At 40.4% G+C, this 14,971-nt stretch overlaps 1 protein-coding gene and 1 pseudogene across 2 annotated transcripts; both read left to right on the forward strand.

Moving 5' to 3' along the window:
• The first annotated feature begins 730 nt into the window (after positions 1–730).
• On the forward strand, positions 731–2,687 carry LOC103323364 (NAD(P)-binding Rossmann-fold superfamily protein). 2 transcript variants are annotated; one of them, XM_008225356.3, is made up of 6 exons: positions 731–978; positions 1,037–1,206; positions 1,296–1,484; positions 1,903–2,056; positions 2,131–2,323; positions 2,443–2,687. In XM_008225356.3, the coding sequence occupies exons 1-6, from the start codon at positions 861–863 to the stop codon at positions 2,525–2,527; spliced, it is 909 nt and encodes a 302-aa protein (XP_008223578.1). In that variant the 5' UTR covers positions 731–860; the 3' UTR covers positions 2,528–2,687. The 2 variants fall into 2 exon arrangements, with proteins under 2 accessions (XP_008223578.1, XP_008223579.1); XM_008225357.3 differs by having other exon boundaries at positions 734–978; positions 1,049–1,206.
• A 7,218-nt stretch (positions 2,688–9,905) lies between these two features.
• Positions 9,906–14,016, forward strand: LOC148920104 (uncharacterized; annotated as a pseudogene).
• The last annotated feature ends 955 nt before the right edge of the window (positions 14,017–14,971 follow it).

Consider the following 14,971-nt stretch of genomic DNA (forward strand, 5'->3'; position numbering starts at 1 on the left):
CCTTATAGCTAGAAATTTAGGATTCCTATAAATTATATATTGTCAATATGGTAGGGCTCATGTTAATTCATGCGGCATTGATTGTTTTTAACAATTTTTAAAAGAGAGTAATCACGCTTCATACACTCCAACTATTGTGATTGACTGTTTTTTTTATTTTCTATATTACATTAGAATTGATGAGACCCTTAACCTATCATAAATCAACCCATCTTTCTACCATCTTTCACCACCTAGACTAAACCCAAAAAAGGGTTTCTATACAAATTACTACTCTCTAATCAATGTAGGAGGGGACAATTAAACTTTGGATCTCTTCTAATATTGAGAAGAAAGAGCTTGTTCGTAAACAAAACACATTATTAATCGTACTAACTAAACGCATGGGTAACATACGATGTGTACTTATTATATAAATTAATATGGTACAAAGTCAATCAATATTAAGGTAAGTTGTTAATTAATGCAATGAGTTACACGATGAGTTTTATTTTTTGGGTCAAAATTATGCAATGAGTTAGATTATATTAAAGTAAATTATCGCTTGTATAAAAAAAAAAATGATCCATATAACATTATTAATAAAGTTGATTATTATAATTGGTATTTGAATTCACTCGAATTGAATTGGTATGAGGCAGCAAAGGAAGAAAAATATAAAAATAAGGAGCATGCGGTAAAGCTAAAAGGATCTTGACAACATAAGATGGTGAGTAGATGGGAACGTGTAACAAATAGTTCACCAACCTCTTCCTCCATTGATGCCTGTCTCACCTTGAATCCGTCTCACAACTTATATAAGAGCAGAGATGGTAGGGAAGACACAACTCGAAACGAAAACAAAAACCGAAAGAGCGTGAATGGACAGCGAAAAACCCGTCGTTTGTGTTCTTGATGCTTCAACCTACGTGGGCTTCTGGATTCTCAAAGGATTGCTTGGCAGAGGTTTCACAGTCCACGCAGCCATCCAGAATAATGGTAAGCTTTTTCTTTCTTGAGGTTTAGGTTATATGAGAATCCGAGTTATTTGATATAGGGTTTGATGCAGGGGAAACAGAAATTCAGAAGAGAATTAGGGAGATGGAGAAAGTAGAAGAGAGATTGGAAGTGTTTGTTGTGGATGTTTTGGACTACCATAGCGTTCTTTTGGCTTTGAAGGGTTGCTCTGCTATGTTCTGCTGTTTAGATAGTTCAGATGGATATGAAGTGAGTTGTAATTTTGGTGAAACTCATATTTATAAGTATTTTTTAAATTTACTTTGATTATACTGACTCCATTTTTGTGGACTGGTTAGGAAAAAATGGTGGATTTGGAGGTGAGAGGAGCAATTAATGTTGTGGAAGCGTGTGCTCAGACAGAGACTGTGGAGAAGATTGTGTTCACTTCTTCTTTGACCGCAGCAATTTGGAGAGAGAACATTTGTTCTGAGAAGGATGTGGATGAGAAATCATGGAGTGATCAGGAATTTTGCAGGAAATTGAAGGTTTTGTCCTCTATCTTTATATTTATTTCTTTGTCTGGCTAGACATCACTTTTGGTTTTAAGTTTATTTATTTATATTAACGGCGGATAAGAATTCGAATATGGATTTTTTTCAGTATTGAGAAGAGAAATATCATTAGATAATAGCTAGTCGGTCACCTTTTAGTTTTTGTTAAGAACATGGCTGGATGGCTATGATCATATATTCGATAGGTTAGGATTTTTGGGTATTTTTGAAACATTTGAAGGATTGTTATGACGAATCTGTTATTATTATTATTATTAAATGAGTGCTAAAAGTATGCAGATTGGGTGAACAACATTTCTCCCTCTAACGAAAAAACAATTAATTACCAAATTATACAAGTTTTCTCAGAATTATATTTTACTGACATTGTGTATTTTCTTTTTGTTTGTAGTTGTGGTATGCCCTGGCAAAGACACTCTCTGAACAGGCTGCTTGGGCTTTATCCATGGACCGGATGCTCAAGATGGTTTCCATAAACTCTGGACTTGTCCTTGGGCCTAGTGTCGTCCAACAGAACCCTCGGACAACAATGTCTTATCTTAATGGTAATTAATTAATAACTAACATCACTTAACACAACCGTTGTATTCGTAACTTGAACCATGATTTCATGTTATAGGAGCGGCTCAAATGTACGAAAACGGGGTGCTCGCATTCGTCGACGTGAACTTTCTAGCCGATATTCATATTCGAGCTCTGGAGGATGAGTCCACATGCGGGAGGTACTTCTGCTTTAATAGAATTGTGAATACTGAGGATGAAGCTGTTAAGCTTGCCGAGAGCTTAAGCCCTTTGATATCATTGCCACCAAGGTATGAATAAGAACTATACTATCAAGTATTTGATCATGTAGGAGTAGGAACATAAGTAATTTTGATGGAGGTAAAATGACGACGTTTTGAGGTTGATTGGTGTCCTTTGTTGCATGCAGGTATGAATACCATGGGAGTGAGGTGCATACCGAGCGATTGAGGACCAAAAAGTTGAGCAAGTTGGTTGAGGGCGCTGCCTATTAGTACAAGATGACAGATTCTTTCATAAGTTTGTAATTTTCTTATTAAGATCAACAATTGTGCCAGAATGTTATGATGTGTAGAGTATTTGAAAATAAATTAAGGGGCTAAAATTAAGTGTTTTTTTTATATTATAAATAAGACCCAATATAAGTTTGTTTTATCACGTGACATAACCAGACGGCGAAATAGCAACTAATTCTTTTTATTTTTTTATATTTAGGATCTTTCTTATTAAGAGAAACGATAATACACTAAATTTACACACACAACACAAATGTTAGGACTCGATGTTAGAAGTATGTCCTGAAAGCCAATCATTAGATGAAATCTTTCATGAAAATTTCGTTTAAACCAACCATTTAGGTTAACACTTAAGGGCAAGTATGTCGACTCAGGTAACGGCCGAAACGTGACCGTTAACCTATTTGGGTCTGATGATTAAACCACTGGTGAGGATATTGCTTTTTCAGAAACCACGCCAGCAGTCCTCTAGTGCTCAATCAAGTCACTGTGCCACTGCTCATCTGTTGGATGTCTTAAGATTTTCTATTGACAAAATGTAAAATCTATGGATTTTTTTTCTTCATCTTATTGTATTATTATTCTAGAAAAAGGACAATACATTTTATACAAATTTATAAATAAACCCAATACTAGACATGTATTTATAAAAAAACCCAAGCACTATTTAAACATAGAAACACACCCAAAATCAACCCCAAAGTCAACTTTTTGGGTGTGTTTATAAATGAGTTTTGAGTGTGTGTAATGATGGGTTTTGGGTGTGTTTATATGTTTAAATAGTGCTTGGGTTTTTTTATAATTTCAACCCCTATTTTTGGTGTTTTAGTGAAACTCTCTACATTTTAACCGTTATAGGCAGGCAAATCTGTCCTGTATGTACAAATTGAATTCACATACAAATTGACAGAAAAAAATTTGATTTCACTCCCTTTTCAGAAACAGAATAGACCACCTTGAAATTGTGGGTACTTCATCATGGTAGATAACCCATTTGATGAAAGCTTAATTCAGAACAGACCTTCTTGAATCCTTTTCAGAAACAGAATAGACCACCTTGAAATTGTGGGTACTTCATCATGGTAGTGAGATAACCCATTTGATGACAGCTTAATCAGGTAACTGAAAATTATTATAAAAAAATCAGAACATTATTATAATTTGATAAAAAGTAAGATAAAAAGTAAGAGACAAAAACAATTGACAAAAGAATAAAGAAAATTGTACAAAAATATACATACCGTTCAACGCCCTCGGCCACGGCCAGGGCGACGACCAGAGCCCCTTCCAAAACGGATTATCCAAATAAGCACTAGAATCATTAGAAGGGTCGCGGATACAAATCTTCAATTAAATCTTGGTATCCTTTGAGCGCAGTTATCTTTTCTGACAGCCAAATTGGGGTAATCTGGAAGAAAAGCAGCGCAGAAAATATGGCCGGAGAGAGCCCGGTCAATGTGTGAAGCCGAATTACGCTCTTCAAGACTTTCTGTATGAGTTTAATGACCGCCATTGCAGCTTCCAAGACTCTTTGTACAAGGGCAAAGAAACGTTCCACCATGCGAACAAATGGCGTCAAGCGTTGCAGGGTAGTGTAAATGAAAGATGCAACTATGGAGACTGCGACTATGGCGACAACAATGTTGGCGAAAAACGGAGCCATTGCTGGGAATTGACAAGTTCTGTAGTTTGTGAGAGCGAGAGATGTTCTTGGGATGTTGGTCCGAGAGAGAGAGAGTTCCTTGAATCTTCGTCGGGGCTGAATCAGAGAGAGAGGAGGGCTGGGCAGGGAGAGACTAAAAATGCGACTATGGCGACAGCGACGGTGGCGAAAAATGAAGCCATTGTTGGGAATCGACAAGTTCTGTAGTTCGTGAGAGCGAATAAAGAAAGGAAATGCAGAGCGAGAGGTTCTTGGGATGTTGGTCCGAGAGAGAGGGAGTTTCTTGGATCTTGGTCTGGGCTGAATGAGAGAGAGAGAGGAGGGCAGGGCAGAGAGAGGTTTTTAAAGGTTGGATGTTGGTGGGAGGCTGACTGAGTGAGAGGTTCTTGAAAGTTAGATGTTGGTGGGAGGCTGGAATGAGAGAGAGAGAGAGAGAGAAGGCGCAGGACAGTGGAAAGAGAGGGAGCGCGAAAGCGGGCAGGTATGAAAATTCTACGGACTGGGACGTGGCTGGCTGTTATATATATGTAATAGGATTGTTAGTTCCTGCAGGTTTGGCTTTTGCCTCTATGCAACGATGGTAGACTATGAGTCAGCTAGTTTTAATTTAATAATTATTTGGGTCTTTAGTATTTTATTAACAAGGTCTTAGTGATTTATCCAGTACTCTGTTTCTCACTTCTTCTCTTCTGATTTCTGGAAACTTATTCATTACGTTGGGGCTGGGTTCAGATGGCATGCCACCTCCTGCAATGCTTTGCGGTGGTTTATGCTTCCTTTGACACGTTGATGGGTTCGTTATCTCAAAAGGGAAAAGAAAGCAAATGGGAAATAGAAAATAAACTCAATTCATTCATAATCCCAAAATAGGGCCAGCCAACGCTTAAATACAGCTTCCAAGATGTCTCTTAGCAACATAAAAGTAAATAACGAGTTACAGCTAGTGGTAAATAGCTAGGTGAAAGTAAAAGATAAAGAAATAGTTGATTTGACGTGCCCAGTGGCTGATTATTATTCTTACCCTCATGCACATCAGATTTACTTGTTATCTTATCCATCCATTGGAGCAGCAGATATCGTTTCCTTGTTATGCTGTAATAGGTGCTTCCTTTGTCTGACTATTTTCTAGTATGTTCTGCAGAAAATCCTCATTTTTTTTCTCCCCCCTATTTCTATAGTTTAAATGTGTCTCTGACCTGATTTCTTAGACAGGGGAAAAAGACTGTTGAAGGTAGGGGTGGACATAAAAACTTATAAACCGAATAAACCGACCGAACCAAACCAAACCAAATCGAAAATAAAGTTTTTTTTGACCAAATCAAAAAGTCAACTGCATGTCACCTGCTACCAGTCCATGAAATACGATCCCAACATCATCTTTAAGGAAGGATTCCAAGACAACGGAATGACCATCACCTCGAGGTACTATCCTGGCTCTCACCTATTAGCTCGGCTCCAGCGTGCCAGCCTCCCTCACCTCCATTGAAGACAAATTACTTTTGATGTTACCCCGCAACTCATCTCTTTTGTTCAATAAAGTAATGTAGTCACATAGACATCAATACAAGTTCAAGCTTTTCTTTCCAATGGAGTGTTCACAAATACAATCGACACACTCATCGACATCGCTCCGGGCGTCCGCCAAACGAGCCACACTCATCGACACGTCCTCCGACGTAGGCCAAACAGCCACACTCATCGACACATCTCCGGATGTAGGCCAAATGGGCCACCTCGCGACACGTCTCGGACGTTGGCCAAACGCGGCCACACTCATCGACCGTCTTCTGACGTTGGACAAACGGGCCACTCATCGACACGACCGTCTCGACGGCGTGGCCCAAATAGGCCACTCTCATCGACACGTCTCCGACGTAGGCCAACGACACACATACGCGACCGTCTTAGGACGTAGGCCAAACAGCCACACTCATCGACATCGTTTTCCAAGCGTAGGCCAAACGAGCCACTCTCGACATGTCTCCCGCACGTAGGCCAAATGGGCCACACACGCGACACGTCTTAAGACGTAGGCCAAACAGGCCACACTCATCAACACGTCTCTCGAACATAGGCCAAACAGCCACTCTCGCCGACACGCTCTGACGTAGGCCAAACAGCACACATCGACACGCTCCTAAGTAGGCCAAACAGCCATACACATTGACACGCCTTGGACGAGACCAAACGGTCACACTCATCGACACGCCACCGGACGAGGCCGACATGCCACAACCCTAAGCGCTTAAGCAGGTTCACAAGACATTATCATTATATTTAATGAATGAAGTTAGAAAAAAGAAATCTAAATTTTTATAGCAAGGTGACCAACCGACCGAAGTTCAACAAAAGATGGTCAAACATGAAAAATTATTTTAATCAAGAAAGCAGATTACAAAAGCCGAGAAGAAATAAAGAAGTCTTCATCTACTATGAGACACCGGCAGAAACCCACGATATATGACCTCTTCAAAGATTTGCCTGATCAGCCACGCTTTAGCAATTTATGTACCACTTTCCTCGCTCATGACATACATGTTGCCATCTCATCGGCTCGCCTTCCTATGCTCTATCCTCTTTAGCTACCGCCTCTGGTCCATTCCACGCTCACAATGTTAACTCGCCACTTCGCACAAGGAACAAGTTCAAGGAACAAGTTCAAGCAGAGTGCCTCGATGTCACCATCTTCAATTGCATAGAAGGGAGGAGTCTCATTTGTGCAATGCAAGTAGCCCAACTTGTATGCATCTATGGTGGCTTCAAACTTGAATTTCTCAGACTTGTGGTGAGCGTGAAGTCTAGCCATGTTTGTCATAGCCGAGGAGATGTCGATTCTTGCGCCGAGACGAAAGAATGTATCTTTCGACTAACCAAGTCAGCAGAAAAAAGCTAAGCTCGTAATCCTTTTCGGCAAGGGAGCTTTTCACTGATATCATTGCCCTTAAATCGACGTCCTTCTTCTCATAACAAGCTTGCATGGCGTAAAGCTTTATTGCGGCGGTTGAAACCTTCTTCTTCTCGCAAATTTCGCCTAACGAAGAAGAGGGGGTAACAACAAATGAATTTCGATAGTCTCAAAGAAGAAAAACCAATCCTTTTGAGTAAGATGAAATGTCGCTTCCTTTTGTTTTTCAAGGAAAGACTCGAGAAGGTGCCAAGGTCACCGACTGATGTAGTCGACTAACTCGCACATGAGAACGGGTTTGATAAGAAGTTCATCTTGAGCAGATTAGACACGCATGCATCCGCTGCAGGGCTGGATCGACCGTCGACGTCCGGGCAGATGACTCTCTCATCTTCTTAGCCTTTGCCAACCTCACCTCCAAAGGAGTCAATGACGCTGAATCAACTCCACCCTTGATCGCACTGTGACTCAACAGCTAGATCACGAGCAGACCTCCGCTTTGATCTCCATCTTTGACCGATACTGACAAACTCGAACTTCAAATAGGAATATCTGCATCTCTTTTACGCTCGGTAGAATGAGATCGGACACGAGCTATTCCGTGGAGCAGATCATGGTTTTCAAGGTTGTTAGCAAGAGGCTCGTAGAACATCCCAACACTCGCATACCACGAACTTTCCTGCTTATACGCACTAACGAGATGTTTGACCGACGATGATGATGGAATGACTTCACTTGAGTATTCTCAAAGGAGTTTTAGCTTTTTCTCAATGGAGACACGCTTCGCTCTGCAAGAAGTAGCTTTATCTCTTGAAGACTTGGCAACAACCTTATTTTTAAGAGGGTTCCGGTAGAGACACTCCTCTGCCCAACCCGCATCATCGAGTCTAGACTATTCCCGCCCATCTCTCAACATCCCGGCGGGGGCGGACCACCGACTTCCTCCCGATACTCGCCAACTGGCGCGCTTACAACGCATAAGGCCAAGCACGCCCAGCCTAGACCTGCGACGATAGGAAGAAGCGTCCACTCGCGTGCACTGCTCCACCACGATTGCCGCCACCGCCACCGTCACCACGACGACAATAAGCCGGGCTTCCCAACTAGACCTAATTGCAAAAAAGAAATATACGTGCTCGACTTACCTTGGGATGCACGGTGACTCTTCTCTTCAACAAGCAGTACAAATTCTCTAAGATATCTCTTAAGCTAGAAAGTAGAGAAGTTAAGTTTGCGATGTGAAGAAGAGTGAAGAGAAGCCCTGCATTTATACTGGATGGGCGTCCTAGGTCAACAAGGAATCTCAAGCCCATTCCAACTGGGTGTTTAGAAAATTAGCAAGTCGAATACCTCCTCCACTCAGGAGCCCAAGTCCAAGAAGGAAGCCCAGTTATAGCTGGATGATAGGAGCATATTTATGCGACTTTGCTATCTTATTTCTTTGCATTTACTTAGTTAATTCCCATTTATTAGAGTGATTTAGCTTATTTTCGTATTATTGTAGGTCCAGATGGCAAGATTGGCAAGAAATGGCATTTTGGAGCATTTTAGAGCAGTTTTGGACTTGGAATGGATAGCATATGCATGGGCCAAGATGGATGGACGTTTTTGAAGTTTGAATAGGCTAGGAATGTGCTAAAAAGATGGGGAAATTAATTCAAGAATCAGCTTCTGGGAAGTAAAAAACCCTAATGATTTTATTTTATTTTACCTTATCCTAATCCTATTCGACCTAAATTCCAGCTGGAAAAGGGGGGGATTAATTTCATATTAGGAAACCTAAAACTCTAATTTCGTGGGTTTCTCACTGGGCCCTTTTACCTAGATCTACCACATGAATAAAGGAGGGGTTGCCGCAGGAGAAGGGGGTTCTTTTGGTGCCGTAGCAAGAAAGGAGAAAGGGAGAAGAAGAACTTGGCGCCGGAACCTCTGCATCCATTGGGTTTTTCAGAGTTCTTCCCTTGATTAGTTCAAATGTTTATTCTAGATTGCTTTTCAATTATTATGAACATGTGTAACTGAATTTCTTCTTAGTTAGAGGTGAATTCGAAGCCATGGACATATGTTTTACATGAATTGATTACTTCGTTATGGTTTCATAAAGTATGAATGTGATTTACTTTTCTGTTTTATTGAGGACTTATTCTTGCATGTTTATTAAGGATGCATACTTAGTTTGTATGCAGGGATTTGATGCTAGAATATAAGGGAATTTCACCTAATCGTTATGAACTTATATTCATAAGTAGTAAAAGTCACTAGTCATGATTGCGTTAAGTAAATTCTTGGCAGGAGTATCATGCTTTTCATAGTTACAATTGCCTTGTCAAGGCTTATGATTTTCATAGAACTTAATGATCTTTGATATGTATCTCTATCATGCTGTTCATATAGGGAACTTAATAAGGATAATTTGATTGCGTCGCTGAGTCCAATTCAATGAACTTAGGAAAATCTGAGAGTTAATTAGTGTATTCACAATTAATTTGGGGCTTTGTCATTCATACTTTATAGAAAGAGTAATGCTGGAGATCGATTTGTGTGCATATGTTCCATGTGTGGAGAAGAATCCTCTAGCTATCCCTTAATCTATATTTCATTCACAACTTAGTTGTTTGTCTGCAGTTTTACTTTAGTCTAAATCGTCCAAATTCCCCTCAATCATTGTTCCCTTAACTTAGTTTCCAGTTTAATAAGTATAGTTTGTGTTGATTAGCATCCCTCCAAATCCCCGGAATAGAACGATCCCTACTTATAGGGTTTAATTTATAGGGTTTAATTTGTGCGTTAGTTATTTCTCACGCTAAATTTTGGCGCCGTTGGGATTAGCAAAATTGCTAATCTTCCGTTTGTTTTCGTTTTTCTTGTGTTTTTGATTTTGTTTTGTTTTGTTTTCTTTGTTTTAGGTACTAGTTTATGACTCGAAGTTCACACCCTGTTCATGTGCACATATTGGACTTTGACGACGATTTCGAACGAACTTTGAGAAGGAAGAGGAAGCAGCGCGAACTCAATCCTCTAGTTCTAGTTCCAACTGAATCTGAAGCTTTAAACGGACTTGGAAGAGGAATAAGACATGGCTGTAGACAATCGAACAATCAAGGAACTTTCAGCCTCTGGATTGGACACTGCAGTCCCTCTTTGCATTCAATACCCTAGGGCAGCTGCAGGTAAGACCGATGAGTTTGAATTGAAGTCGAGTTTGCTACATCACATTCCCAAATACCATGGGCTGTCCATGGAAGATCCAAACAAGCATTTGAAGGAATTTGAAGTAGTATGTTCAAGTATGACACCCATTAACGTGGATGAGAATATTTTGAAGATGAAAGCCTTCCCATTCTTTCTTATGGACAAGGCTAAAGATTGGCTCTATGAACTAGCACTGGAACCGTCACTTCTTGGGAAAGTATGAAGAAAGCATTCTTAGAGAAATTTTCCCAACTTCAAGAGTCATTCTTTTGAGGAAGAAAATTAGTGGAATTCAACAAGGCCCGGGAGAATCCTTTCCAGGGTACTATGAGCGTTTTAAGACGTTAGTTGCATCCTGCCACAACATCAAATGAAGGAAGAGCTTTTAATTCAATATTTCTATGAAGGACTACTTCCACTGAAGAGACAAATGCTTGATGCTTCAGCATGAGGTGCTTTGGTTGACAAAACACCAGTTGCTACGAAGATCTTAATAGCAAACCGAGCTTTGAATGCACAACAATAGGAAGGAGTTGGAGGGAGAGATCATACACGGCCAAGTCCAGATTAATGAGGTAAGTGCTATTTCGGAACTTCAATCTCAAATGGCTAATCTCTCTACTCTTATTTCGCAGGTTGTTGAAGGATCCAAAGTGCAAAGTACAGCCACTTGTAGCGTGTGCTCTATGCATGGACACCCCACTGACCAATGTCCTCAATTAATAGACAATGGGGGATGGGAAAGTGCCAATGCCGTAGGTTATCAAAGGCCAAAATCAACCTAGGTATGACCCGTTTTCAAACACCTACAATCCGGGCTGGAGAGATCATCCAAATTTGAAGTGGAGGGAGCCTCAACAACAACAAGGTGGATATAGATAGCCACCTCCAGGGCTCTATCAAAGGCCGTTCACACCACCACAGCCTCAACCACAAACTGCCCAATCAAATTCAGGTTCGCCATTGGATAATGATCAAATGCTTAAAGTACTAACTTATTTGACTCAGGGTTTACAAAATCAAGCCAAAGAGATGAGCGAAGTGAAGAAGCAAATTGGGCGATGGCGGAGTTCATGGGACAGTTTAGAGAAGAAGGCAAACTACCTAGCTCAACCATTGTCAATCCAAAAGGAGGTTTTGAAACGGCTAAAGCTATCATCTTGAGGAGTGGTAAAGAGATTGGAACCAATCCCAAAATGTCCAAACAAAGCCCAAAAGAGAACGAAAAGTCTGCTCAAAGAGAAGGAGGTGGACAAAGCCACGGCAAGGGAGGAACAACCCTTGCTGCAGTCCCCCAAAGCTCCTACACAACCAAACTCAGGTAAGGTTGTTCCAAATTCAACTCATTCTAACCCTATCCCACCAAATGTGCCTTTCCCTCGCAGGTTTATGCAATCTAAGAAAGAAGAGAATGAAAAAGACATCTTAGAGACTTTCAGGAAGGTACAAGTCAATATCCCACTTCTTGACGCAATAAAGCAAGTTCCAAGATATGCTAAATTCTTGAAAGAGCTTTGTACAACAAGGAGGAGGATTTCAAACAAAGAAGTGGTAAGGGTAAGTGAGAATGTTTCCGCAGATTTTACAAGCAACGAAAACTGCCACCTAAATGCAAAGATCGGTAGTTTCACAATCCCTTGTGTTATTGGTAACACCAAGTTTGAACATGCCATGTTAGATTTAGGTGCTTCCATTAATGTCATGCCATACTCTATTTATGCATCTATGAACTTAGGAGAGCTTAAAAATGATGGCGTTATAATTCAATTAGCCGATCGTTCTAATGCATATCCGAAAGGAGTTTTGGAAGATGTTTTGGTGCAGGTTAACACTTGATATTTCCAGCAGATTTTTATGTGCTTGAGATGGAGGATTCGGCCCATTCTACACCATTAACAATCTTACTTGGACGACCTTTCATGAAAACAGCCCGAACCAAGATCGATGTGTTCAAGGGGACGTTGACAATGGAATTTGATGGCAATGTCATTGATTTCAATATTTCTGAAGCTATAAGGTACCCTATTGATGATCACTTATGTTTCTCTATTGATGCATTTGATTCTTTGGTGTAGGAATATCTCGAATCCCTAGATAGGGATGTCCTTGAAACCACCATTGTTCAGGGAATTGAACTCATTAAAAATGGGGCCGAACCTAATCATGAAGAAATTGGCGAGATGGTGGCTGCCCATGAGTCACTGCCACAATATGTTGGTAAGTCTCCAATCCCAATCCCAATTCCCGTTTCTACTAACAAGTTGTTACCTTCGGTGATTCAGGCACCCACTCTCGAGCTTAAACCGTTACCGAATCATTTGAAGTATGTCTTCTTGGGAGATAAAGAGACTTTGCCTGTCATAATCTCTTCATCACTCACGGCAGTGGAGGAGGAAAAACTAGTTCGGGTGTTGCAAGAGTACAAAACAGCTATTGGATGGACTTTAGCCGACATCAAGGGACTTAGTCCTACAACATGCATGCATCGCATACTTCTAGAGGAGGGGGCTAAACCAACTCGAGAGGCTCAACGCCGACTCAACCCTCCAATGATGGAAGTTGTGAAAAAGGAGATCATTAAGCTTCTTGATTGTGGGGTCATTTACCCAATTTCGGATAGTCGTTGGGTTTCACCGGTTCAAGTTGTACCAAAGAAATCAGGAGTCACTGTGGTAAAAAATGAAGAGAATGAACTTGTCCCCACTCGTATCCAAACAGGTTGGAGAGTTTGCATTGATTATAGGAAGCTCAGCGCCACCACAAGGAAAGATCACTTCCCTTTGCCGTTCATTGATCAAATGCTTGAAAGGTTAGCCGGTCATTCTTTTTATTGCTTTCTTGATGGCTATTCGGGATATAATCAGATTGTTATAGCCCCAGATGACCAAGAAAAGACTACTTTTACTTGTCCGTTTGGTACTTTTGCTTATCGACGAATGCCATTTGGTTTATGTAATGCACCAGTCACCTTTCAAAGATGCATGGTAAGTATCTTTTCCGATTTCGTTGAGAAGATTATTGAGGTTTTCACGGATGATTTTAGTGTCTTTGGTGACTCTTTTGATGGCTGTTTAACTAATCTCACGTTGATATTAAAACGTTGCATTGAAACCAACCTTGTTTTAAATTGGGAAAAATGTCACTTCATGGTAAAACAAGGCATAGTTTTAGGACATATAGTTTCAGAAAAGGGAATTGAAGTTGATAAATCAAAAATAGGTCTTGTACGCCACTTACCCTTCGTTGGGAGAGGTTCGTTCTTTCCTTGGACATGCAGGATTCTATAGACGTTTTATCAAAGATTTCTCGAAGATTTCAACACCCTTGTGCCGACTTCTACAAAAGGATGTGCCGTTTGTGTTTGATGACGAATGTGAGAAGGCGTTCAATCACCTCAAAGAATTGTTAACTTCAGCACCTATCATTGTTCCACCAGATTGGAGCCTTCCGTTCGAGCTTATGTGTGATGCATCAGATTATGCTTTAGGGGCTATTTTGGGACAACGGAAGGACAAGAAGCCACACGTTATCTACTATGCATCCCGAACCTTGAATGATGCTCAATTGAATTACTCCACCACCGAAAAAGAACTTCTTGCTATTATGTTTGCTTTATATAAGTTTCGTTCTTATTTACTTGGTACTAAAGTTATAATTTACTCTGACCATGCAGCTTTGAAGTACTTACTCACAAAGAAAGAAGCCAAACCAAGGCTTATTCACCTTTGGATGCTTCTTCTTGGAGTTTGACGTGGAAATTAGGGACAAAAGAGGATGTAAAAATGTAGTGGCTGACCACTTGAGCTGTTTGGTACATGAAGAAGACCTTCTACCTATTCTAGAGGCATTCCCAGATGAACAATTGCTGACCATTGAGGTAAGTGAGCCATGGTATGCTGATATTGTGAATTATATTGTGTCTAAACAAGTTCCAAGCACCATAACTATGCACCAACGTGATAAACTTAAAAAAATTGCATGGTTTTATGTGTGGGATGACCCTTATTTGTGGAAATATTGCCCTGATCAAATTATTCGTAGATGTGTGCATGATTCTGAGTTTAATTCAATCTTAACCTTCTGTATCACACTTATGCATGTAGGGGTCACTTTGGTACACAACACATAACACTTAAGGTTTTAGAATGTGGATTTTATTGGCCTCCTATCTTTGAGGATGCTAGAACTTTTTGTATGACTTGTGATCGTTGCCAAAGAACGGGCAATATAGGTGCAAAAGATCAAATGCCGCAAACCCCTATCTTTTCTGTTGAGATTTTTGATGTTTGGGGTATTGATTTCATGGGCTCTTTTCCTTCTTCACATGGTTTTAATTATATCTTACTTGCTGTGGATTATGTTTCAAAATGGGTGGAAGCAAAAGTCACCCATACCAATGATTCCAAAGTGATGGGGGCTCTCACTTTTGTAATCGGACCATAGAGGCACTACTTAAGAAGTATAATGTCACGCATAAGGTTTCAACACCTTATCATCCCCAAACAAGTGGACAAGCCGAAGTTTCCAACCGGGAAATCAAGCAGATCTTGAAAAAGACAGTTGGACCAACTCGAAAGGATTGGAGCTTGCGTTTGAATGATGCATTGTGGGCATATCGTACTGCCTACAAAACACCAATTGGAATGTCTTCTTCTTCTCTAAC

This window comes from Prunus mume, linkage group LG2 (assembly GCF_029339155.1).
Source record: "Prunus mume cultivar Tortuosa linkage group LG2, ASM2933915v1, whole genome shotgun sequence".
Taxonomy (NCBI): domain Eukaryota; kingdom Viridiplantae; phylum Streptophyta; class Magnoliopsida; order Rosales; family Rosaceae; genus Prunus; species Prunus mume.